The sequence below is a fragment of the Sphaerodactylus townsendi genome, linkage group LG03, assembly GCF_021028975.2.
Source record: "Sphaerodactylus townsendi isolate TG3544 linkage group LG03, MPM_Stown_v2.3, whole genome shotgun sequence".
In the NCBI taxonomy this organism is placed as follows: Eukaryota; Metazoa; Chordata; class Lepidosauria; order Squamata; family Sphaerodactylidae; genus Sphaerodactylus; species Sphaerodactylus townsendi.
In genome coordinates this window covers 60,129,314-60,156,720 of record NC_059427.1, presented here as the reverse complement: position 1 = coordinate 60,156,720, position 27,407 = coordinate 60,129,314, and the positions used below count along the sequence as shown (strand labels likewise).

Sequence of the window (27,407 nt, the reverse complement as noted above, 5' to 3'; positions counted from 1 at the left end):
TTAACATTTTGGTTGAAAGTGACAGGGAACTTGCGAAGACAGTTAGACAGCATAGTGATATATTTATGGGATGATCATTTTACTTGACTATTCTGACTCAACCTAGAGAGCAGCAGCAGAAGAGGTGTGAGGTCTAGTTATAGATTCAAGCAACAAGGGTATAGGGTTAATAAGGTAAGGATAAATAAACCCTCCTCACCCTGTGTATTACAGTACTGCATATTTTGCAGTCTCAACCGGCATAATTGGAAGGTGGTAGAAAGTAATGTCCCTTATTTATAAGAATGATGGTGAATCTGAATCAAGCTGTTTTCACATCACGGATCTGATGGATATAGTCATGTATATAAACCCTGCCTGTCATTAGTAAGGCTGACCAGCAGAGTTAAAGTGCCTTTCCTGTAAAGTGATCTTTTGTGTCCTCTGGTGGACTGTCTGAATTTATTCACTGCGCTGCAGCATTACATGAATGGCAAAAGCCAAGATGTCATTTTTTAAAGGATGCCAAGTATGTGAAACAGGCCATTTGTAAGGGTGAAAATGAAGTAGGGGGAAACCCCTAAGGTAACCATCAGAAAGATATTTGTCAGTTTCAGTTTGTAACACAGGGAGTTAGAACAGGGAAAGACTGAAGAGTAAAGAGAACAATTGATATGTTAAAATGAGATTATTTTGTTGTTTGTCCTGAATAATTAATGGAATATTAGAGATACTTGCCGCCCCATCCACAGTGGCGTGAGGCCACACCAGCGGGGGGAGGGGGTGAATTCATTGGCGAGTGGCTACCCTACTTGGCAGTGGGATGCAACACAGGATGCCGCACCAGCAGGGGAGGGTGCATTTACTGATGAGTGGCAACCCTCTCTGGGACACAGCACAGGATGCTGCACCAACATCCCTGTGTCCCCTGCCCATGGCATAGCAGAGGCAGTCTGGAGGCATGCCAGGGGAGGAGCTGACATTAGTTGGCTCCCTCCCGTCCATTGACCTCATTGTGCTGGCAGCCGGAGCTTCAGACTTACGCCATTGAAAAGGTAGTGTAAGTGTATTAAGCTCAATGAGGGCTTCCAAGTGGCAGGGAGGCTTTTTTGCATTTTAAGCTGGATTAGTCACTGGAGATCATATGGCAAATTTATGTAGATTTTTGGAGCACAAAAGAGAATCAGCTTATGTTTTATAGATTACAGCAAAGCTTCTGACTATGTGGATCATGAAAAGGTTTGGTTGGTTTTTAAAGAAATTGATGTGCCATAGCATCCAATTGTTTTGATGCACATTCTACATTCTAGACAAGAGGCTATTGTTAGGACAAAATATAGAGAAACAGAATGGTTTCCAATTGGCAAGGGTGTTGGACAGAGATGTATTTTTATCTCCCAATCTGTTCAATCTATATACAGAACATATTATAAGGAAAACTGGATTGGATTTAGATGAAGGTAAAATGAAAATTGGTGAAAAGACATTAACAATTTGAGATACACAGATGGCACCACACTGTTGGCAGAAAATAGCAAAGACTTGAAATAATTCCTAGTGAAATTTAAAGCAGAAAGTACCAAAGCCAAATTACAGCTGAACTTCAAGTATACAAAATAATAATTATTGAGGAATTATACAACTTTAAGGCTGATGATGAAGAAATTGAAATTGTTTTAAGATTCCTTAGGTCCATCATCCATCAAAAGAGAGACTGCAACCAAGAAATAAGAAGGAGGTTGAGACTGGAAAAGGCAGCCATGAAGGAGCTAGAAAAGATCTTTAACTGTATGGATGTTTCAATGGTGATCAAGAACAAGAAAAATCATACTATAATATTCCCCATTACTATGTACATGAGTGGGAGTTGGACAGTGAAAAAACCTGACAGGAATAAAGTTGATTCATTTGAAATGTGGTGCTGGAAGAGAGTTTTAAGGATACCATGGACTGCCAAAAAAGACAAATCAATAGGTTCTAGATCAAATCAAGCCTGAACTGTTCCTAGAAGCTAAAATGACTGTTATACCAGTACTCTACACCAGGTACAATCCTAAGAACACTTACTTGAAGTAAGCTCTTAAAGGGGTGGAACTCTGCTTAGAATGGCACTGAGGCTCATTCCGCACATGCAGAATAATGCACTTTCAAACTGCTTTCAGTGCTCTTTGAAGCTTGTGGAATAGCAAAATCCACTTGCAAACAGTTGTGAAAGTGGTTTGAAAATGCATTATTTTGCTTGTGCAGAAGGAGTGAAAGCATGATCTAGTTTTGATTACACTCTGGCTTTGTAGCCCTGATTTATACATATCTTCATTACAATGGACAGTTTACAATGTTTACCGGTAATAGGTTGGTTTCACAAAAACAGATTCTGTTGCTGCCTATGATTAGCTTATTCCAGCCCAGTTTATGAGCAAAATCCTCTCTCTGCACCTGTTCATTACTCTGTTCTTCACAACATACACCACCTGTGTTCAGTTACACTTAAAAAAATTCTCTGGGTACCCTTTAATTGGTATTTTCTGTGTACCATGGTTTGTCTGAATTACAGCTTTCCCAGCTTCTCATTAGGACAGAATGACTGCTTAATGCTTTCGATACTTTGAAATGAAACAAAAATTCAGAAAGGCATGCAGTGATCCTTGTGGGGGGTATAACCATCCTTATGGGGTATCTGTTGCCATTTATATTGCGGGGTAGCCATTCTATCCTCTTCTATCCTAATTAAAAACAGACATGGTAAAATTTCCTTTGATGTGTTTCAGTAATGCTTACATGGGAACCCTACATGATTGCAATGGATTTGAAGCAATGGACAACTCCTAGATCCTTTAAACACCCCCCCCCCCCCAAACTTGGACACACTATGCTTAATTTGGCCTCTTGCTCTTTCTGCTGCTCAACATCTCCTAGCATGTCAAATTTGCTGAGTTGGTCTGTGGTGAAAACGATCAAAACTCAGCAAAGACAACATACTGTTCCCTTATAAATTCTTCGTATTTTGTTCTTATTTTCTATAGCTGAATAATTAATTATCTTTCATACTCTGAGGTTGCCTGTTTATCTAAGATATATATGGATAAATTGGGCAGATTAACACTGAATTTATGTTCAGTTTATGTTAACAATAGTTAAAAGATGTTAAAAGATGTTTTAACTTATAACAATAGTTGAAACACGTGCTGAATATGATCTCACCGTTGCTACCTTCATAGGCATAACAACCACATATTACTACCACACCAAAATATGGCAGTTTTACATAACATTTTCCCATTCCATGTATATTTGATAGGGCAATTGTGCCACCAGTTTATAAAAATGTACAGTTCTCCCTTCTGCATTGTGACTTTTCCCATTGCAGTTTTGATATAACATAGGTCAGCATAAGAAATCAAATGAGTATTTTTTGAGAGTAAAGCATTCATTTGCAGTCTTGTTCAGGTAGATCAGGTCTGATGAACTCACATCATTATGTGCGAAATGTTAACTTAATAGTGGAGCTATTTGTATTTCACTTTAGCCAATAGTATATCTGGGGGGGGGGGCAGGGGGGACTCAAGCCCCAGGAACCACTTCTGGGGGGGGCATTTTGTGGCTGCTCCCTGCCATCCAACTAGATCCAACTCAAAGCCTGCAACTCCACACTTGACCAGCCCTACACCCAACCTCCACATGGAGATGGGGCAGGGTGAACTGGCTCACCCTGTTTGCAATCTTCATGTGGAGATTGCAAATTGGGCAAGCCCCGCTCACTGCCCTCCTCCACATGGAGGTGCGGTGTGGGTTGGCCCCATGCCTGACCTTCAAGTGGAGTGGAGTGGAGCGAGCCCGCTCACCCCATTGGCAATCTCAATGTGGAGATTGCCAATGGGGTGAGCCCCACTCGCCGGCCTTCAACTACATCCTGTAGTCTGGCAGGGGCAGGGTGCAGCTGTGTGAATCTTAATTGCTTGCTGCCAAACCAACAGTCTGGTATTTTCTGTATTGTCCACCTATCTTTTCCCCCAGGACTGATTTGAATTATATTTTTGCCTTTGTTTGAAATAACAGTACCTGTATATTTAGCTCTGCCTTTTTCTGCTGATCCTTACTAAATTTCTTTGAAATTTTGCTAGTATGAAGATTTTGCTACCACCCAGATCCTCTTTACCCTTCTGAAATTCTGAGATAGTATTCTCTCTGCAATGCACACTGACCAAGTAAAGCCACTTCTCTTTAATTCACTGTATACCCTTGACCCATCATTATCTTTCCTGTGCACACATGTCTGTTCCAAATGAAGTATGGTAATCAGTTTGTGGGTTTGTGAATACAGGCAGGGAGCCTCTCTGGAATCTGTTGGTAAACTGACAATTCATTTTTCCTGATATGCTGAGCACATTAGCCTGCAATGCTGTTCATAATGCTAGGAGAGTTAATGCTTGATGTGTATGCCTCTGTCACATTTCCTGACGGCAATGATAATGACAATGTCCTGCCCCATATCTCCTTTTTTCTGTGTGATTATATAGCGTGCACATCACCTGGTGCTAAGCCTCCTGCTACTAGGGGCAGTCTGCACATGTTATGGCATCCCAACAATACAATTCCCATTGCAGTCAGACCTTTCCCACCCAAAGGATAGAGAAGTGCAGAGGTTCAACAAATCCTTTCCATTCTGACTGTATACAGAGCTGACGAGCAGGATACAGTGCTTTCACTAGGGCATGTGTGTACATAAAGGATAAAGAAGAATCATGGGCAAAAAAAAAAGAACTATGGGCAGGTTAATCTACTGCCCTTGGTGGTGGGATGCTTCGCATGCTCCCCCACTGCTGGAAAGTTTACAGGGCTTACACCACCCTTTAGGGCTGTGGCGCTGCATTCCCAGTCCTAAACCACAGGTGAGAGTTGACTAATGATGAGCAGGTGGCAACTGGCATGGCTGCCTCCTCAGCTGGGGTAATTACCCCAGGGAGGGCAAACGCTTTGGCGCAGGAGCCCATTGCTCCCTCAAGCTCTTTTCCTCCTCCCCAATGGGGCTGAAAGTTATCCCTAATTGGCATAATGATTGTACGTGACAATAGACTGAAAACCCCAGTAAGACCAAAAAGACCACTCTGACACTTGATTCACAAGTGCTGAAACATCAACTACTACTGCATTTAGGGCTGCATTTGATTAATTTGGTGGCAGTGCTAAATTGTGGTTTTAAATTGTGGTTTTCATTATTGTTATTTTATTTATATTGTAAGGTAGAACAGCAGCTAATAAATATTTTAAATAAAAAATAAACAGTACTGCAGATCTGTAGCGAGGGGGAACTGCGCCCGGGGCACATGTGTGCCCTGCACCCCTGGAACGCCCCCTCCAGCGCACACCCAGTGCAAGACGCTCCCCATCCCCTGGGTGCTATGCCACTGCAGTAATGCCCAGTCCTCTATTGACTTACTGTATGTCAACAAAATATTGTATGTGCATTCCTTTATGCTGAAGAAAGCAAAAAGCAGAGGAGGAGGAGGAGGAGGAGGAGGAGTTTGGATTTATACCACTTTTCTCTCCTGTAAGGAGTCTTGAAGTGGCTTACAAACTCATTCTCTTCCCCTCCCCACAACAGACACCTTGTGAGGCAGGTGATGCTGAGAGAGTTCTGAAAGAACTGTGACTAGTCTAAGGTCACCCAGCAGATTTCATGTGTAGGAAGTAGTACATTGGGGGGTTTCAAATCTACTTCATATTCAGTTGGATTTTCCAAAGTCTCTCCATTTAGGCTTGCTTCTTGAGATTCCTGCACCTCTACAAGTTTGCCCACTGTTGGAGATGTTGAAGATGTTGGAGGCTTGTTGATGGCTTCAGTCTCCATATGGCTGTCTTCTATCATAAAGTCCTGTAGTTTATCCTTAAGTTCACCTAACCGACTGGTTATTGCATCCTGTTCTGTTCTTGGGAGAGTTCCTAAAGGAACAGAAGTAAGTCTGACTCAATTGAGTTTTAGGGCAGATGATCTGAGCTTGTTGTTGTTGCTGACCACTTCTTCTTATCCAGTCGTATCATAGGCTTATCCTTATTCTTATCTGGGAGCACTGGATTAATCAAAGGGAATACTATTGAGTTGTTAAATGCCCTTGATTAAAAATATGTTTAAACAGTTTGCTTTTCTTCCTCTTCAATAATAATTTGCAAGGGGATTTTTTACATTGTGTTAAAAGTGAGAAGTATTTTCAATAGTTTCCATCCGTGAGAGCAACCTCAAAGCGAATCCTAGAAATCCGCCCAGTTTGGTTTCAGGTTGAGAATACAGGCTAAGTGTCTTATAATCTCTCTTCTGTTCGTCCATGCACAACTGGCAATGAGTCCTCTGTGTAAGGATGGTGGGCTATCAGACAGATTTTATTCTTTGAAGGATAAGGTTCACCATGTGCAGATAAACAGAAAATCCACAGATGTGGCATATTTGGGCTGGCCTAACCCATCAAGGGTTGGGGGTAGATGCTTGCCAAATAAAGGGAATAATGTTCTTAAACGGTTCTACAAATGCTGCAGCTCGCTTGTGTAACTCCTTGTGTACTGAGTCCAACTTTATTGAAAGCTGGTCTAGCATGTACTGCATATTTCTTACCCAGACTCCAAAAATTAAGGAGATTGAGTCAGCTGCTTGAGTTCTGCATATTGGTTTACAGGAAGCTGTTTATCCAAGAGTCATTATTAGTTAAATCAGGCACATAATGCCTAACCTTTGTTTGCAGCCTCTCTGGTATTTCCTCTAGAGTAGTATTGTTCCCATAACTATCGTCCAATACTGCAAAGCGATTTGTAATTGGGACGTCATACTTTATAGTATCCTTGGGTTTCCACCCTGCTGTAAAATAGTCAGATATTTTTGTCTGTTTATCAGCTGATGAACAAACAACATCGTTTCTTTCCTTCTTTCTTTCCTTTCTTTTCTTATTATTATCGTCATCATCCGTACAATTGGCCATGCTGACAGAGGCTGATGGGAATTGTAGTTCCTGAACATCTGGAGAGCCGCAGGTTCCCTACCCCTGCACTATACCATGCTGGCTCTCCATAAATCCTTAAACAACATGAAATTTTGTGAAACAATTTCCCTGCCCAGAAGCTTGAATCCTATTATTATCTTTGTCACTTATTTATCCATAATAATTAGCTTCTAAAAATAGATTTAAAAGAAAGAAAAAAGAGAGATGCAGACATTACCTGCCTCCTCACATCACAAACATCACATGCTGAGTGGGATATGGAAAACAGAGGACAGAAGATGACAAGAACAACAACAGCACAAAGTGTCACTGCAAGGAACAATATGTGCATCTCACTAGCTGCATGTGAAAAGCACAGGGAAGCAGTGAATAACTGGGGCTGGGAAGAAAACTGTTCAGCTTTAGGGAACAGTTTTCCTTACAGCCCCAGGTTTTTTAAAATTTAGTAATTTTTAGTAATCCTGATAAAATCTCTGAAAAACTTTTCATAACGTGGCAGACAATTTGTAACACATTTATTTGGCAAAATGGAAAAATTAAAAAGCAAAAATTAGATACAGCAATATGTATGATAAAAAATCACAAAGGAGGACTTGAAGTTCCCAATGTCAAGCTTTATGATTAAGCTGCTAAATTAAAATGGTTAAAAGAATTAATATTAGAAATTAGAATTTGTAAATTTGTCATTATGTAGTAGGCCATGGATTAAGAAAGGAAACAGAAGAAAATATTCTGAAAATGATACCATTTTCATAAATGCAATACTAGAGCTTTGGGATAAAGTTAAATCCAAGTTAGTCCCAGATTTGCCTTTAGCTTCTGTTATTGTTGATATGAACAATAGAAGAAGAAGAGGAAGAAGAGTTTGGATTTATATCCCCCCCCTTTCTCTCCTGCAGGAGACTCAAAGAGGCTTACAATCTCCTTTCCCTTCCCCCCTCACAACACACACCCTGTGATGTAGGTGGGGCCGAGAGAGCTCCGAGAAGCTGTGACTAGCCCAAGGTCACCCAGCTGGCGTGTGTGGGAGTGTACAGGCTAATCTGAATTCCCCAGATAAAGCCTCCACAGCTCAGGCGGCAGAGCTGGGAATCAAACCCGGTTCCTCCAGATTAGATACATGAGCTCTTAACCTCCTACGCCACTGCTGCCCCAAAAGATGAATGTATACCCTTGAGAAAGTTAGATTTTAATGGTTTCAGTACTTATAAATTCAGGATTAATGATAAGCAAATGGTTTCTCATGACAATGTTGTGATTAATAACAACTTCAAGGTTTCCGTAATAGAATATAATAATAATAATAATAATAAGCCTTTATTTGGCATAACAATAATCATAACAATAAAAAACCTGAGATAAAAGGTATACAGATACAAAGGTTTAAGATAAAAGGTATACAAATACAAAGGTTTAAGATAAAATATAAATTATTGATTGTGCATCACCTCCAGTAATAGTAATAGAATATTACCAAATCAGCAGTTATTTGAGCATTCAATTAAGAAAAGAAGCCCAAACCAGAGCTGATGAGTGGGCGGCAACCCACACCCTTCAAAGGACTTTCCCATGATATGAGAAGCCCAAAAAGGTAAAAAAAACCCAGAACTCACCCATAAGGGAGAATAGAGATACACCACAAAAAGCGCGGCGGACCTCTACCAGTGCTTCTGCTGCCGTACAGAGTCCATTTGGGCACTGGAAGTGATCTAAGGTCAACCCCACCACTGACCTGCCCTCGGCCATGCCAGTGCAACATTTTGCGCCAGCCTGGGCAACAGAGGACACTTCCAGGTGAGTGCAGTGGTCAAGGATGTAGGTAAGGGGGGGGGGGTTCCCGGGTTCAACCCTCATTACATGTCCGAAGCTCCGCCCCTGTTTGTTTTGTATTTTTTGTATTTTCAGTTGTAAGCCTGCAGGGGGTGCAGTTTTTAGGCTAGCAGCACCACAATTTCAGGGATTTTTGGGGAAAACACTCCGGATGATAACACCCAGGTTTGGTGAGGTTTGGTTCAGGGGGTCCAAAGTTATGGACTCCCAAAAGAGGTGCCCCCATTGTTTCCATTGGGAGCTAATTTTCGCTGTTTTGTATTTTCGTTGTGTGGACACAAGGCACAATATGTGTGCACAATGACATTAAAGTGATTCTATTCTATCTATTCTATTCTATTCTATAATAGAAGATGGGGGCTAAACCTTTGAGGGTCCATAACTTTGGACCCCCTGAACCAAACTTCACCAACCCTGGGTGGTATCATCAGGAGGGTCTCCTAAAGATACCCTGAAAGTTTGGTGCTGCTAGCTTAACAATTGCACCACTGACAGCAGGCACCACCCAATTTCCCCAGATTCTCCTTTTAAATCCACCCCCTTCAGCATGGATTTAAAAGGAGAATCTGGGCCCCCTAGTTTATACACCATTGAAAGTGAGGCTGTTTGGGGGTGGATTCCAGTATCACAGAAGCCGCCCATGGGGGGGGGGGGGTGTGCGCGCAAAACTAAGATTTTACATCAGGCTCCATTTTCCCTAGCTACTCCTCTGCCCAGAGGGGAGGGCAGAAGGGACTGACGGCTGATGCCTGGGAGCCCAGTCGGGGGGGGGGGGGCAGGGCAGGGAAGTCTGCCACCCCTGGCCTCGGAGATCTGCTTTTATAAGCACTGAGGTTGGAGAGGCATGGCCATGCCCCCGGGGTGGATGGGGTGTGGCCCCGCCCTCAGAACCCACCCCATTAAAAATCTATACCTACGTGACTGTCTGCAGTGTTGTGTAGTACTTTCCTGGCCATCTGGGTAAATTGCGCTCCTGCAGGGACATTTGCCCCTTGTGCTGGTGGAATGAGCACTCATGCTGGCACAGGGGTGCACCAGCTCCAGAGGGGGATTCCCCCCCCAATTGGCCTGCTCAGACCCTTGTCACATTTTGAGAAACGTTTGATATTAGATGATATTTGTTGTGTCTAAGATCTATTTGCTTCTATTAGATCTGTTTTATAAACCAGATGATAACTTTCAAATAAACTGGTATAAAAGTATTGGAAATATCTCAGATAATCAGAAATGGATATTCATATTTACACAAGATACCAGCTTTACCATAAGCCTTTTGTGTAGGAAAAATCTACTGAAAATGGTATATAATTGGCATCTCTCCCCTTTAAGATTAGCAAAAATTAACAAAACAAATGAAAATAGTTGTTGGTTTTGCAGTGTACCCAAAGCATTTCATTTATGGTGGGAATATACCTGTGCTTCAACATTTTGGTCACAAGTAGTGGAAATTCTATCAACTGGTTTGGAAAAACAAATTCCATTTATGCCAGAATCCCTTTTATTAAATTTTTAATCAAACTTTCCCATAGACCAAAAGATTATAATTGTTCTTAAAATCACTGCTGCAATATTGATTTTCGCTAGAAATTGGAATCAAAAAGTGATTCCTAACTTACATGATTGGTTAGGTAAGATTAAAGATTAATATTTTGGTAAAGTTAACTTTTTATTTTAAAAATTGACACAAATTAGATAATGTATGATCAAATACAAAAAGAATGGAAAAAGTTATTTCGTAATTTAGACTCAGGTTTTCCTTAGCTTAATGGGTGGTTTACAGCCATTTGTTTTATGGTGTTTTGTGTTTGCATTTGATTTTTACGATATTTGTATTTGAATTTGCATGAACAAATTAAAAAGGAAACTGTTCCGCTAATATATCTACTTTGAGATAGCTCTGTGCAGCTCTACTAATGCAATAATGTACCAAAAGAATAAAAGTTATGTGAAATGATGCATATCATTCCATTGCATGAATCAACCATTTCTATCCAATAGGAACATGGAGTCAATCTGTCTGGCAGGAAGAGTAATGTTGCCCCCAAAGTACTACATGTGCTCTTGCAGTCTACCACTAGTAGCACAGTTTTCTAAGTTTCCTATAATTCTCCTGTTGCATTCAATTTAAAATGTTCACATATTTCACCATGTGATCACTAACATCCCAGGCTTATTCCACGAGGGTCTTTGATCATTTGTTTTTTGACTCACATGGGTTAAAAAAAAAGTCTTACAACAGTTTCCCCCCTTATAATACTGTTGTCATTTCCTGTTTTGAACCCATACTTGTTTCTGTATAGCATGCTGACAGTCTGAGTTTATACATAATAATGCCTCAATATTAATTTTTAAAAAGCAAAGTCACTTAAAAAGAGGGTGATGTGAAGCAGTAGCAAAGGTGTCTCTTCCTCTCTATATTCACTGATTTTGCTCCCCAAAATTCTAGCCCCCCACAGAAGAACAGATGAAAAGGAAGTTCTGTAATGCCTTACACCAGGGGGTCACCAACCTTTCTGAGGCTGAGGGCTTCTTTGGAATTCTGATATAGTATGGAAAGTGCAGCCACAAAATGGCTGTTGCAGGAGATGGAGTCGGCCACAAAATGACTGCCACAGCTTACCTTCAACCACACAATAAAGATCCTTCTGTTATTGTAGCTGCTGCCAACTCAATCTTTTTAAAAATCTGCACCAGCAATCAAATCACCAACGGCCAATTAGAAGCTTTGCTGGGTCAAAGCTCCACATGGTCCCATTTGCTGCCCAAAACCATTGGGTGGGTGGCAGAAAGGTATTGGTGGGCACCATGGCACTCATGATCACCATGGTGGGGACCCCCTGCCTTATATCAAACTCTGTATTTGTCAGTGGAGACACCTCTTGCTGTGAGCCATCAAGTACTGTGAGTGGTGGATGATTGACAAATAAATGTACATCAGCCCACTGAAGCTCAGCATGGTACAGTAGAGGCATAGCTGGACCAGAGTGCTTGGTTTCCTAAAGTAAGTGTGGGGGCACTGCAGGGGGCGCTGTGGGGGGAATCATATCCACCCCCCCCACGGCACCCCTCCCCCACACTTACTTGAGGAAACCAAGCAGGCTGCAGAACAGGCCTTCCTGTTCTGGTGGGAACTACATTTCCCAGGGTCTCCTGGGAAATGTAGTTCCCACGAGAACAGGCAGGCTTGTTCTCCAGCCTGCTCGGTTTCCTCAAGTAAGTGGGGAGGCACCATGGGGGGGGGAAGGGGGAGGGGCTGGGGGAAATTTTGCACCCCCACGTGACCCAAATCCGTGCACCCGGTGCGTGGCGCACCCCCCGTCCCCTGGGAGCTTCGTCACTGTGGTTCAGCATCCAGGTTGGTGAAGGAAATTGCTGGATAGGGAGAAGTATTAGGTATAAATAAAGGATATAACTGGGTGTAGATCAGACCAACACAGTCCATATCATATTCTCTTATTCAGCGTGTTGTCAGCAAGCTCAAAATAGACTTGGGAGTGAACATACTTGTGTTAGGGCTCCCAAAAGAGATCACACATATACCTAAACATTCATCTTTCTGGTATGCTCTGGGAGAGAGTACAATGGGAGGATCCACTTTTACTCTTCCAAGCCTGTTTCCTACTGAGGCTGTGTCCCCCTCTCACAAAGTATCCTAGGCTTCTGACTTTCCCATGAGGTACATCTGCATCTAGCCATGACAATCATTGGCACAACTTGAAAAGGTTCTTAAAGGCAACATTTAATATAGCAATCTAAGATGTATCATAATTGAAGACAATAGATGTACATTACTATTTAAGCATAATTACATTCATTGCATGACTATGTCAAACAGAACATCCATTTGGACAAAAATGTAAATATAACTCTAGAGTTAAATAAAATGTGCATTTACAAGCACATATGCAGACACATACATCAATGTAGTACATATCCTTGCACTACTATAGGTAGTTACAATAGCCTATAGCTACCAAATAGCAACCTATAAGGTCTAACCAACTGTATTTTGCTTGGTGTATTTTATAATAAACTTGTAGTTTCCATAGGTACTTTAAGAAAAGAGCATGGATTTTGCCCATCAATTGATGCTTAAGGGAGGACAAACTACTGTATTGAAACTGATAATAAGAACAATTAAAATTAATATCTCCTGGTACAATCAGGGACTTAGGAGTCTACTGGTCTAGTAGTAGAACATTTTTTTTGCACAGTGAGTTTGTATATTTCGTCTACTAAATAAATGGATGTATTATGCTCCTTTGATTAAATAATCCTTCAGAGAAGTGGCAAGATAGGGCTTCCTTAGAAATAAGATGAGAAACTAAGCTCGCAAGTATCACATGTAATTCAACAATTCAAGATTAGAGGGCAAGTTTTGGTTGTTGGTTTGGTCAAGTGTGAATTCCAGGCATTTCCCTTAAGATATATTATGTAGCTCAGATGAGTAACATCTGGACCATTGCTCTTAGACAGGGGTCTTCAAACTATGGCCCTCCAGATGTTCATGGACTACAATTCCCATCAACCCCTGTCAGCATGGCCAAGTGGTAGGGCTCATGGGAATTGTAGTCTATGAACATCTGGAGGGCCATAGTTTGAAGACCCCTGCTCTTAGAGAACTGTGCTCAAGATCTGGGAACTGACAGATTTGCTAATATTGAGCATGATAAATCCACATGAAATGCATACTTGTTCTTCTGCAATAGTCTTTTACTATTCCAGCTGTGGAATTTTACAGATGTCATGAGTGGCAGTCACTAAGGAAATGCTAATGCTCTCTATTTTATTTCTTTGTATATTTGTTTATATTTTTCCACTGGTTTCAGTTCTCCACTGTATATTGCATTGCAGCTTGGAAACCCTATAATGTGAAAATAATCGCTTGGTCAACAGGAGATGACCAATGGGTTAACCAAGGACTGATGACCAGGAGTTGTTTCAAGTTGTTTGCTATGAATGAGTTCGCAGGCAGTCAGTTCATGGTAGAGAGTATCGAGGACTTCAAAAATATGTGGCTTTCCTTTAAAATGAAGACAAAATGCAGATGGTAAGTTAAGAGCATGTAGTTTCAACAATAAAAAATCTTATCCTAAAATGTAGCTATAAATTGCAAAATTATAATACATACTTTCTGTAAGTTAAGAGCTGAGAATACTTTCTAGATTATGTGAAAGTGATGGTGAAGGGAACAATTGTTGGGCATTCTGTTGCTCCTTGGGCTTCACACACTTATCCTTTGAGTAAATAAAGGTTACCTTTTGGAGTCTGTATAGCTAAACGTCTTGAAATTACAGTCACAGATGGATGTAAAAATCATTTCCTGCTTCAAATCTATGTTAGCCTCCTGTCACAGTGATGGAAGGCTCCCCTCTCTTGCTGCAATCCAACATTTAATCCAATATAGCCATTGTCTCTTTGCTAATAATGTACAGAGTATTGAATAAAAAAAATACAAAGCAGAAAAACACACAGTTGGTGATGCAAAGGAGGCTGGCTTGAATAGAAAAAAGGTGTATTTGAGATTCTTTACACTTTTGGGCTCAGATATTTTTGTCAAAACTTAGAAAGGATAAAGTGCTCCACCTGAATATGGGAAAACAGAATATTAAGTTTTGTGTCAGTTTGTTCTCTCCTTAGTCCCCTGACATTTAGGCACAGTTGTCCATGTTGTGAGATTCATCAAGATGCACATCTCCCCTCCTTTAATAGCCAATTACTAGGTTCAGAAATTGAAAACCAATATTGATAAATGTGCCTAAATTGATCAAGGATAGTGGTGATAATAACCCTCCCACCCTGAGATCAATGACATTCTAAAAGCAGCATAGTTGATCATGGGCATGTGTGCTTTTGTGTGTGCAGGGGTGTAAATGTGACCACTGGTGGTGTAATATTTTGCTCTTCAGGCAAGACAATTGTGCAGAGACAGGAGGCAGAAACAGTGTGCTCTTGCCCACTCTTCCTCATCATGTGTTTGGTGAATGCTTGGGACTATTGTGGGTACTGAACTAATATGACATGAAAATGCCATGTTGGGTGGCAGTTCTATATCAAGCACAATGTTGTTCTGCCCTGACATATTTTGCAGTAATGATTGCAGCCAACTTATGGTGACCTTGTAAGGTTTTCAAGGCAATTGTCTGCCTCTGAGTCATGAGCCAGGGCTTCCTTGGTGGTTTCCTATCCAAATACTAACCAGGGCCAACTCTGCTTAGCTTCTGAGATCTGATGAGCCAGCCTATCTTAAGCCAGGGCTAAGCAGATATATAAATACAAAATTCACTATATACTTAATGTGGATATTATAGATTCTATTAAAAATGTTATATAGGAGTTGGAATAAAATCTAACTGGTCCCCTTTTAATGTTAAAGATTAATATTAATATTAAAGCAAAGTAGTTTTTGTAAAACCTAAGATTGTTGAATGTTTTAGAAAGTAGCCAGATGAATATCTCCTTTGCTTGTGCAATTTTATTGAATGAAACTGGAGATAGCAGCTTCTCTCACTAAGTAATGGAAGTCCATAAATAGACCTTCTTCCACATTTGTTCCACAAGGATGTTTCCTTTCAGAATAAGATAACCATATCCATTTCCCATTTCAAATATATTTTCGTTTTTAATAAAAAGTAGCTGAATATCTCCTCTCAACTTAACCATATATTCAATTAAAATTATAACAATGTTCCTGGAATAAAGTTTGGATTTGGAAAGCACTGTGATGACCTTACCACAATTGCATTATCATTTCATATTAATTCCAGTAAGCTTTTGACTTCTTTCATGTTTAAAGAAGTAGAATCAGGTCACAATTATCCCATCAACAAAAGGAAGCAAGGAAAAACTAGGTAGTTATATCAAACCATACAGAAGTTGCTTAAGCTGAAAGCAATCATGGAGAATGTTCCTTGCCCTGGCGCACAGTCAATAGCTTCAAAGAGACAAAGAAAACGGGCAGGAGCCCTTTCATTGCAGGTCTAGCCTCCAGGGAGAGGCCTTTTGTTGCTGATGCACATATTTATGTGCATCTTCCTTAAGTGAAAGATTGTCTCTGTATGAATCTCTGTGTTAATGATGTTCTCCCATCAGCTGCTTCTTTTTGTGCTGCCCAGAAGTGAGATCAGTCTGGACCTGGATTTTGGCTCTGATGGTTTGGAACAGACTGCATGAGGAGGAGGTCAGTAGGGCATTATCTCTGCCAGTTTTTTTGAACGAGATGAAAAACGATCCTGTTCAGGAAAGCATTTCAGTGATGTTTTAGAGCATTCTGATGAGCTTGTTTTGTGTTCTACCTTTCTTTACAGAATGGGCTTTTTAAAATATGTGTGGCATTGATTAATGGTGAATCTGTTCAGTGACTAAATTTAATACAAATGAGTGTTTAATTATTATTGGTGACTGTATGCAGGGTTTTTATTTTCCCTTTTTTTGTAAGCCACTTTGAACCTTCATAGAGGCAAGCAGAATATAAATATTTCAAATGAATTCTGACGTACCATATTGCATAGCCTTGAGAAGCTGCACCTGGGCTGATCAGAGGTTACTCTGGCTAACTTGGATAGGAATTGGCCTGAACAGGAAGGGATGAAGTAGGGATGGCAGACTCCAGGTGGGACCTGGGGATTCCCCAGAATTATAACTCATCTCCCTGGGTGACATCATCTCCAGATTACAGAAATCACTTCCCCTGGAGAAAATGGATGCTTTGGAGGGTGAACTGTATGGCATTGCACCCCACCTGAGGTCCCTGTCTTTTCATAGGTGGGGCTGCTGAGAGGTGGGGCTTCCTATTACCTGTGTTGCTCAGTCTTTGGAAGCAGCAGGTGTTTTACTAAATAAGAACATATCTTGAGGGATAATAGAAGGTACAGAAAGCTCAAGGGGGAGGCACTCATTGAATATTTAAACAGAATTAGATATGAAGGCAGGAAGCCAGCAAAGGGGGTGGGGCTTTCCAATATTTTGCACTGAGTGTCACATGTATGACTATCTGCCACTAGGACAGAAGTTGTAGGTGTGCCATCGCTGCAATGAGCTCCTGGCACTCAGGGAACGTGTGCGTTCTCTTGAAGCCAAGGTGGCAGACCTGGAAAAGCTGAGAGAGGCAGAGAGGGTGACAGACCAGGCTTTCAGGGACTGAACAGCTGGGTCCTACTCCCTGGGTGACATCTCTTCAGATGTCATAGAGAATGAGAGTCTGGGGATGGAGGGTGCCAGTCTGAGGTGGTGGAAAATGCTCCTTTAGATGGGATCCCTTCCTTAGCTGGTGATCAGCTGTCCTCTTGCACCAAGGATAACCCTCGGGGAAGTGGGGGGCTTCTCGTAGTAGGCGATTTAATCATTAGAAATGTAGAGAGTTGGGTTTGTGAGAGGCGTGATGACCGCAGTGTGACTTGCCTGCCTGGTGTGAAGGTTGCGGATGTCACAATTTGTCTAGATAGGCTGTTAGACAGTGCTGGGGTGGAATCAGCAGTTGTGGTCCACATTGGCACCAACAACATTGGGAAATGTAGATGGAAGGTTCTGGAAGCTAAATTTAGGCTGCTAGGTAACAGGTTGAAGTCCAGGACGCCCAAGGTGGCATTCTGAGAAATGCTACCTGTTCCCTGCAAAGGGTGAGTTAGGCAAGCGGAGATACAAGGTCTCAGTGTGTGGATGAGAAGGTGGTGTAAGGCAGAGGGTCTCAGATTTGTCAGGAACCAATGTTAGTCAGCTTCCACTGGACTTTTGTGCTGGGAACACAGCCCAAAACAGTGGCATAAGTCTGTTTCTTCAATGGGGCTCTTCAGGCAGCAGGAGGGATTTTAAATTTTCCTCTTGCGTGTGCCACCTGGAGCCACTTTGGAGGTAGTGTGATGCCACCTTTGCCTCACCATCCCCAGCCACTGCAGTGCTCCTGGGACGTCTGGATTCACTGTTAATTATGTATGCTTAGAGCTTTCAGACCAACCTTCAAAGGAACTCTTATATTTCATTATTTCTCCATCAACCCCTTTTTAGACTGCCTTTCTCAATAAACTGGCTAGGGATACAGTGTCTGTTCTTCTAAAGGAGACACTTATAAAACCTTTGCAGAGCGGAACGAACTTGCTAAAGCAAAATCTTCCAGGGTTCTTCAGACAACAACACCAGCTCAGTATTCTATGGCTAAGAGAAAGGAAGAACTCTGCCAATGTAGGTTTCATAAAAACATGAAATAATATCAAAATAAAACTGGTGTGGTGCATTTTTTTGACAGAAGAATGCTATTGTCCTCTGCCTCTTTGATCTCTGTATCATCACTGATCATCTTTCTACTGAAAGGAGCAAAAGAACCATTAGACTGTGAAATAACTGGTGATAAGCCAGGCTTGGATTCATTCTGCTGTCTCTTATCCCTGTACAACCTTGCTGGAAAAGGATAGGATGACAGCACATTTGCATAAATGTTATAAGTTTGCCTGGTTATTGGAACTGCTTTCCATTTCCAACTGAAAAACCCTGAATTTAAAAAAGTAAATTTAACAAATAATAAATTTAGCCATGCTGATCTGCAGCAGAACAGCTAGATTGGAGTCCAGTAGTACCCTAGAGACCAACAAGATTTTCAGGATATATTTTTTGAAGAGTTGAGTATCTGACACAACTTTCCCCATAACCCATAGAATTATTTGTTCATAGTGCTTGTATTTACCTTTGATGTGGCTTTGAATTACAAAAGAATCTACCCATATACTGACACCCAACATAAAAAGCATGAATAATGTCCTCTTATCAATATAAGGTAAAAACTGAATAAAAATATACAAAAATTTATATCAATATCGACAAAATATATATCAATATCACATTACCACCACCACCACCACCCAAATTCTATCTGTTGTCCACTCCCTGCTGGGTAGGAGAAAGAAAGAACAAGGTGCAAGTCAGAGCAGTTTATTGGACCTTTTAGATCCCAACCTCCAAGGTGGGAGCCAGGGAAGCTTCTGTTTGGGATCTCCTGACAAAGCTTGTAGCCTAATAAATTACTCTTCCTTGCACCTTGTTCTCCCCGCCCCCCCCCCCCCCCAGCCACCCCCCCCTCCTCGCTACCTACTGGTGTGGCCTTGTTTTCTTCCTCACTCCCTGCTGGGATCACTAGCTCCACAGTTCTCTTGTTCTTTAGTTAGGGTCAGGAACATTTCTCCTGAGATGCCCTTTTAATCATCTCACTGTCACCAGCACCTCTACATATTAGGGATTTACTGATTCCCACTAAAAACCACTGACATTATTCTAACATGTGGGATGAAACTTAGATATGGGCATCATCTTTTAGTTAGGTTTAGAAGATGTCGCTATTGATATATATTTTTGTATATTTTTATTCAGTTTTTACCTTATATTGATTTAATTGTTTGATTGTTGTGAGCTGCTCTGCCCTCCTCAGGAAGGGGAGGGATAAATAAATCTTATAAAATAGCTATTGACCTCTCACCGATGCATAGGCTGATTTAAATTCTTATCTGGAGCTGATTGGATGGCTTTGCTGTTACTACAATTTCCCCTAGACTAGGATTTGGAGGAGGGGTACAGTTGCCAGATTCAGGTTGGGAAACTCCTGGAAAATCAGGGATGGAACCTGGGAAGAACAGGGATCTCAGAGGGCTGCAATGTCATAGACATAGAGTATATCCTCCAAAGAATCCACTGTCTCCAAGGGAACTGATCTCTGTAGTTTGGAGATGAGCTGTAATTCCAGGACATCCTAATTGGAGATAGGTATCCCCTACCTGTTACTTGGACATATCTGTGTATCTCAAGAGCATTAGGACTTCTGTTGTTGTCTTATTTCCTACTACTTCTGAATAGCAGAAACATGTACCAGATAACAATGGAAACAATTTCCATTGCTGCAGTAGCTAAATCATATTCTCATACAAAAGTGCTTCTCTATGCAGCCTCTTAAGAAGACCTGGGGGAAGGCCATCATGCATTGGATTCACTTTCTTACCATGTTGTGGGTCACAGCAAGATTCCAAAGTGCTGAGTACAATCTTCCCCAGGGCTCGCTTAGATATGTTCTTTAAAACACAAAACAATATTACAGAACATTTTGGTTCAACACACACATCTCAACAGAAATGCATTAACAACACTTCTAAATTAAATGTCAAACACGATGTTATTGAAGGAGAGTCCTTTGTTATGCAACTCTGGATCAAATAAACTGCATCAAAGTTTGTTTTGGCATTATTCCTAGCATGTTTTGACTAGCCCCACAGGAAGCAGATAAATAGGAAACAGCAGTTTCAGAAGCCAGTTCTTATGCAAATGGATTACAGGTGCAGGAATTCATGCCGCAGAATGCAAGAGGGAATGGAGAAAATTGTAACTCTTTCCACACAAACCTTTTAAAACATTTTGTGGCAAGAAATAAAATGTCTCCTCCATAAAGTTCTGCATTGCTTTCCCCCTTACATTCTGAAAACATTTTATTTCCAGCCTCAAAGCATTTTAACTGAATTCCCTTTTAAAACAATTCTCTAGCCTGAAATGTTTCGCTTGCTGTGCAATCTATTTTCTATGTTTTCCATACCTCTGTGCCATCCTTGAACTTTCTCCTCAGTGTGATTTTATTGGCTCTTAGCCCATTTATTGGCTCTTAGTCCATGGCTTGTAGCTTGTGGGCCTTGTAAACTGTGCTACAAGAACCAGGACATCCATATGGTTCCTCACTTGCTCTAAGTTTAAGGACAGTCTGTTAGGTCGTGTGTGTGTGTGTGTGTGTGTGGGTGTGTGTGTGGGTGTGGGTGTGGGTGTGTGTGGATGTATATGTGGGTGGGTGGGTGGGGTGCTTGTGGCAGCGTCGCATGTATGTAGCTATCCTGGCGCTGTTAAATTGCAGCTGGCTTATGGAAACCCAGTGGAGTTTTCAAGGCAAGAGACTAATAGAGGTGATTTGCCTTCATCTGCTTGGTGATCCTGGTATTCCTTGGTGAACTCCCACCCAAGTACTAGCCAGGACTGACTGTGCTTCGATTCTGAGATCTGATGAGATCAGACTAGCCTGGGCCATCCAAGTCAGGGCACTGGATCATATACTTTTGTTTAATTCTATTGTTCATGTTTTTTTTCACTTCATAAGCTGCTTTGAAGATGGAAAAAAGTGGGATAAAATATTTAGATGTATAAATATGCAGGAACGGTCATGCTGAAGGCATTCAAAGGGGTATAAATGCATAACAGTAACTTATAATTAATACAAGTGGCACAGGTGGGTAGTACATTAGCCAGGAAGAGTGGACTGCTCTAAAACCCACTGTGATCATTTTGCTAAACACTTTGGCCGTTTCCACACAGGCATTTAATGGCGGCCTGGAGACGGCAAAAGTGCCGTCTCTAGGCCGCCATTTGCACAGGGGGCGCAGCTGCATTGCAGCCGCGCTGCCGCCCTCGCGCTGCGAAGCCGGCGTTTCCCCAGAGCACTCGGAAGCGCTCTTGTTGGGGAAATGCCTCCTCGGAAACTCACTGCCGAGTGAGCGGCGAAGCGGCCGAGCGCCTCTCCCACCCGGCACTTACCTTGTCCTGGGCCTCCGTGATCGTTGAGAGCCTGGGGACATGCCCTACCCACCCTGCGCCGCTGGAGCAGGCGCACAGGGCCAGGGGGCGTAATGTCCCCAGGCCCTCGGCGTGTAACGCCAAACCCGGGGATATGAGAAATGGGCCAGGCGCCAGTGCTCTGTGGCGCCGGCTGCCCGGCTCTTTCCAGGACCGTCCGTGCGGACGGTCCCAGCGTCGTCTGGTCAGCATCAGAAACGCTGACCCGGCCGCTTCCGCATTCGTGCGGAAACGGCCTTTGTGAATAAAGTCTGTTCCGCCTACTCCAATGGGTACTCTCCAGCTGCAGTCCTTTCTAGATTGGTAAGGTCTTGCCACTGTGTTGCATATCCTAGCAACATATAGGTTGGATTATTCCCTCTTCATGGAAATTGTCTGTCTCCCTTTGTCATTGGGAGAAACTTCTTTGTTTCATTTGGCATACCCCCAGTAGACTCTTAATGCCCCTTCTCCCTGGTCGCATTGTGTTTGTTTGTATGTCTACATGTTTTTACCGTTAAATTGGAAAAAAAAACAATTTTATTTAACAATAAAATATTTAACATTTTATTTATGTAACAAATATTTAACTTTTAAAGTGGTTCTTTAACGTTTGAAATGTTTTAATACCTTTGTGATTGCTGCTTTGGGGGACCCTATTTGGGTGGAAAAGCAGCATAAAATGTTTTTAAACAAATGAATAAATAAAAGTAAAACTGAAATGCTATAGCAGACCCATCCAAGGCAGCTTTGCTTTCCAGGTCCATAGGATCTTTAGCCTTTCATATGCTGAGGCATTTCTGTGTGTCGTTCATTTCCCTATTAGAGTAGAATATCTCCAAGATATTTTGCAAATGTATTGCTGTAAGGATTCTTAGTATTCTTCCCAGAGTATTGTCAGTCATCGTATCCATTAACAGCCTTTTATCACTGCCCTGAGCTACAATACTTGACTGCACACAAGACTCAAAGCTCTGTTCCTGCAACAATATGATACACTGCTTGATGGATCATCTGCTAAACTGGAATGATTTTCAAAAACACTGCTGGTCAGCAAGGGACATGTCAGAATCCTGACATGGGACACAACTATGCCTTCTGTCAATCATAATGAGTCATGTCACTTTCATTGTATAGCCTTCATGTTGCTGTTATTGATCCATACAGGAAGCACTGTCACATCAAAGACCTGACAGCCCAGCTAAGAAAGTGAATACAATAGCTACGTTTATTCCCAACAAGCATCTGCAGAATTCAGGCCTGTTTTAAGCATGCTACTACTACCAGATCTAGTAATATAATAAGTAATAGTGAATTCCTGGCTCTGCTGCAGATACATTTGTTCTATGTCACCCCATAAACATAGTCTGCCTAGTAAATGCCATGATATGATGTCACCTATGGATCAGTAATGACCCGGTGCTTGCAAAGGGGACTACCTTTATGCAGTTTTTAATTACATTTACAACAACTCTTCCGCAGAAAACATTACTTTAAATTCCTACCCAAACACTATGAAAATAATTTTTTAAAAATTATCTGTAACCACCTTGGTTTTTAAAGCTTTTCTGCATATTTCATATTTTTAGCTATCTAGGAATGGGTGAAATTAAAAATAATAAGAATCGTAAGAATCATTACTGGCTCAGTGGCTTGGGAAGAATGGCTTCCTTGATTGTATACAGCCAGTGGCTGGGTTCAAGTTTGAAATATTTTGTCCTGTTTGAGACTGGATTTTTCAGGCTCTTAATAGTGCTTCACTTTTATCCACTTAGAGTATCAGTTTTTCCTGCACTTCTGTTTCTTCTGCACACTTTGAAGAAGAGTAGAAGAAGAGTTGGATTTATATCCCCCCTTTCTCTCCTCTAAGGAGACTCAAAGGGGCTTACTAACTCCTTGCCCTTCCCCCCTCATGACAAACACCCTGTGAGGTAGGTGGGGCTGAGAGAGCTCAAAAGAACTGGGACTAGCCCAAGGTCACCCCACGGGCATGTGCACAGGCTAATCTGAATTCCCCAGATAAGCCTCCACAGCTCATGTGGCAAAGTGGGGAATCAAACCCGGCTCCTCCAGATTAGAGTACAACTGTACTTAACCACTATGCCACTGCTGCTCCTTTGCTCATTGTAGTGCACACAGATTTATCAGTCTCTCTCTCTCTGTGTATGAATGCCAATTGAAATGTACACATTAGCATTCTGTGTACCATTACTACTTGCTATGCAACCTACTTGCTGTGCAACCTACCACTTCTGGGCTTTGTGGTACAAGCAAAATATTTCCTGTGCCCTCCTCTTAACTGTACCTATCTTTTCAGTTGTGCAAACATAACATAATCTGTCTCTATGCCCTCTATGGAACTCTGCCTTGCCTTCCTGGGGATTCTAAGTTCAAGCTTTGACTTGTCCACTTTGTTTTTCTGCTGCTACACTCCTCCTCCTTATATTTCTTTCTCCCTTCTTGATATCCTAAATAGAAGCTCCCCAACAGATAGTCTGCTTGCTTTCTGAAATATCTAAATGGATTTTGGTATCCACAGCATACTGCTTCCTGCCTCTGGGGATTGCCAAGCCTTCCTGTGGTTCCACCGTGCATAAATGTCACTTTACTATTACAAAGTAAATCATAAATATATGCAAAGTGGCATCGACAGAGTCTCTGCAAAAAACAAAACAAAACAGAGAAGGCCATGAAAGCAGAAGTTGCCAAGACAAACCTAAACCTGTGATTTGAATCTCAGTTTTATAAATTAGTCATATTTATATCTGAACCAAACCATTGCCTTTTTGGCTGTATGTCTGTATGATTTTCCATAAGAAGGGAATATGATGCTGAATCAGAGCTGTCCAGAGCCCTAAACTATGAGAAGATGAGCCTTCCTCAGACAAGCTCAGGCTACAGTAAACTACCTTCACTTTCGTTTTGCAAACACTGACTGCAAATTTTAGATTTTTACTTGGGAACTAAGAAGGTAAGAAAGCTCTCAAAGGGTGAGTATTCCATTTATACAGAGAGGGAGGCAGTACTCTTCCATCTTCAATGATATTTACTGTCTTGTAAAAACTGTGTGTTGCACACAGTGTTTGGCAGCAATGAATTACGAATTCTGCTCTAAGGAAAAATGAATTCAAGAATAATTCTTTGTCATAATTTTTTTTACATAACTTATTCTGGGCCAGGAATCACAGACAACCTGGAGGCAAAATGGGGTTCTGCAGTAGGAGGGGCATTATCAGCCTTCCTCCTTCCCAGCACTAGTGGAAGTGCCATATCACTCACATACGTACTATTACTCTGGTGAAAGATCAACTTTGGCTCTATCTCACAAAAAGGGGAAAGGAAATGAAGCTGTGCAGGGCACCGAAATCCCACCTCTTGCCAGTGGAAGACCAGTTCAGCCCTCATTTGACTTCATGGATTTCATTTGACAATGAATGACTAATTTTAGAGACTTGTGGAAATACTACCAATATCAGTACTGATAATGGAAAGTTATTCCCACTGTCCTTCAGACTTGTTCCCAGACTCTGGTCTGTGTCAAAAGTCCACTTTGGCCCTGCTTGTCTACTGCATGTGTTAAATGCACTCTAGAAGGCTGCATTTGAATATACCCAAGCCAAAATTATACCCAAAATTAGCAGTTTCAGATTGGCTTGGAAGTCAAATGCAGCCTTCTAGAATGCATTTAACACATGCGGTAGACAAGCAGGGCCAAAATGGTACAAAACACTGTAAATTCTGGGAGTAATAAAAATTTGTCACCTGAAATTTCAGATTTTTTGGGAGGAGGGGGCACAAGAAAGATGCTAACAGCTGATGGTCAAATAGACCTGGCCTCCAGCCATGGCCCTTCAAATTTTAAAAGGGAAAAGTACCAAACTGGCCATGGATTTACTATGCTGCCAGTGTCCCATTGGAGGCTTCTCCCTGCCACAGAGTCGACCCCCTCAGCTGGAAAACAGTGGGCAGTCAGGTGGACTCCTGTGGGGCTTGGCTGTCATAGTGGTCATTTCCTCAGCCACTACTGAGCAAAATGCTGGCAATGAGGAGAAGCCTGCACCGGGGACAATGCCAGCATAGTAAATCCAGGCTTCCTCTCTTTTCCGTCCTTCCCTCCCTGTTCCTGCTTCCTGGGGTGTTGTGGGTAGAAATGACAAAAATATTTTTTATGACTCCCCGCCCCCCCCCCCCCGCCAAATTCTGAATTGGCAACAATACTCCCAAAAACCCAGGGTAAGAAAAACAGTGCCCTACCTGGCATTATTATGATTTTGTTGTTGTTCCCTAATGTAAACTGATGTGAGTAGGGAAACAGATTGATAGTTTACTAACCTGAGTATACATAATGGATAGTTTCATGATCATTTACACTTCTTAAAAATGTTACACCACACAACCACCAGTACCACAATCTGTAAAGGGAGGCAAGCATTTTTCCACAGAACATTGCTAACTCACTCTGTTTTTAAATCCAATGAAGAAAATATAGGGGCAGTTTTTCCTAAGAGGAGTAAGAGTAGCCTGGAAGAGACCCTTTTCAGCAGAAAATGGAGAAAGAAAGAAGGATTAAATAAGCCCCAATAACTGCATTTTATAAAATAAAAAGTCAGTGAAATGGATCACAGAAGTAAGTGAAATGTGTAGCTTTGACCTGGAGCAGCTTTAGTTCTAAGCCCTACCCCTTTGTTAGAGAGAGAACATGTCCCTGACTCCTTCTGGTGTGCGTTTTGCTTCTCCTTCCCTAAATGCAGCAATTTCAGCTGAGCTTTCCTCTGGCAAGCCCAACTTGATACTGAATGTACGTACAGGGGACCTTCTGAAAAGATACAAAGGCTATCCATCTTGATGGAAAGGCAGCATCAAAACTAGCTGTTTCCTCACATTCTCTTCTTTCCATACCAGATCCCGAAGCTGCTGAAGAAGCTGTAATACATCCAAGAGCTTTTCTTCCACCAATGACAGCCTTACTCTTTCTGTTTCCAACATCTGCAACTCCATCTTCAGCAATTCAGTCTCCTCCATCTTCTGCTGCAGTTCCCCTAGCAATGGGCCTTTCATCTGGACAACAACAGATGATATGAAAAGGACTGTGGCACATACAACCCTACTCCTTCAGAGTTATTTGCCCCCCAGAACCAAGTTAAATTTTGCTAAGTGGAAAGTATAAGTGAAGAATATAGTCAATAGTAAAATTACACAAATATTTGTTCTTATGTTTCATGGACTATTTAATGTATGCCAAGATCTTCTCCAGATTTCAGATGCTGCCACTCTGAATATATCACTTACATAATTTCAGAGGCTGGGCTGCCCTCAGCTACCACTAATTTGGTTCTATAACTTCTGTAGTACCTATATGCATGGTGTGCCTATTGCACCAATAACGAAGCCAAGCTCTCAATCAGTGCTTTTCATTCTCTTTCTGCCATTAGTCTCTGGCAAAATAGTTACTAAATTCACGCTTAGCACCATGACTGTGAAATAGTTTAGATTGCTTTAAGTGGATCATTAAGCAGAGGAGAAATATTGGCATATATATTAACTTCAGTAGGACTGCTTACGTGACTCAATTAAGCATGTGCTTAAGAGCCGGTCACCTCCTTAAGTTTAGTATATTAGTCAAGTACTTTGTTGATTTTCAAGGCTCTGTTTTCAGGGCTGCTCTTGAGTGTACTCTTCAGGATACTGATTCATGAGTGTCTAATGAGCACCGCATTATGCAAAACTACCTACTGTTGAAGGCTGATTTCAAACATGGACAAAATCAGTGTAAGATTAATACAGTATGCATGAGGAGTAGGTAAATAGATCCCAGGATGTTGAAACATAGTTCTATGTCTATGTAAGGCATCTATGTGAAAGCCCCTGAACACGTTTTAGTCCTCATTTGTTGGTGTTAGCCAACTCTTGTCCTAATTGGAAGATCAGATTATTTTATTTGCCTTAGATTAGAGCAGGCGGGAGGATGCTGTGGGTCAGGATTTTGTGATGTGTTGACCAAGATATTACAGTCTGTTTTGGGAGAAAATTGTTCAGTTTAAGGCTCAT

General features: G+C 41.6%; 1 protein-coding gene across 4 annotated transcripts in view; it reads right to left on the bottom strand.

The window, feature by feature from the left end:
• Positions 1–13,414: 13,414 nt before the first annotated feature.
• The window catches only part of EFCC1 (EF-hand and coiled-coil domain containing 1), a 93,086-nt gene continuing 79,093 nt past the window's right edge, over positions 13,415–27,407 (bottom strand). The window contains exons 6-8 of one of the 4 annotated variants that reach the window (XM_048491785.1): positions 26,241–26,417; positions 19,774–19,843; positions 13,415–13,818 (exon numbers count right to left, since the gene is read on the bottom strand). In XM_048491785.1, the coding sequence (XP_048347742.1) occupies positions 13,685–13,818; positions 19,774–19,843; positions 26,241–26,417 (381 nt within the window). In that variant the 3' untranslated portion in view covers positions 13,415–13,684. The remainder of the gene's footprint in view (positions 13,819–19,773; positions 19,844–26,240; positions 26,418–27,407) is intronic. The other 3 variants (XM_048491788.1, XM_048491787.1, XM_048491789.1) reach the window with 3 other exon arrangements.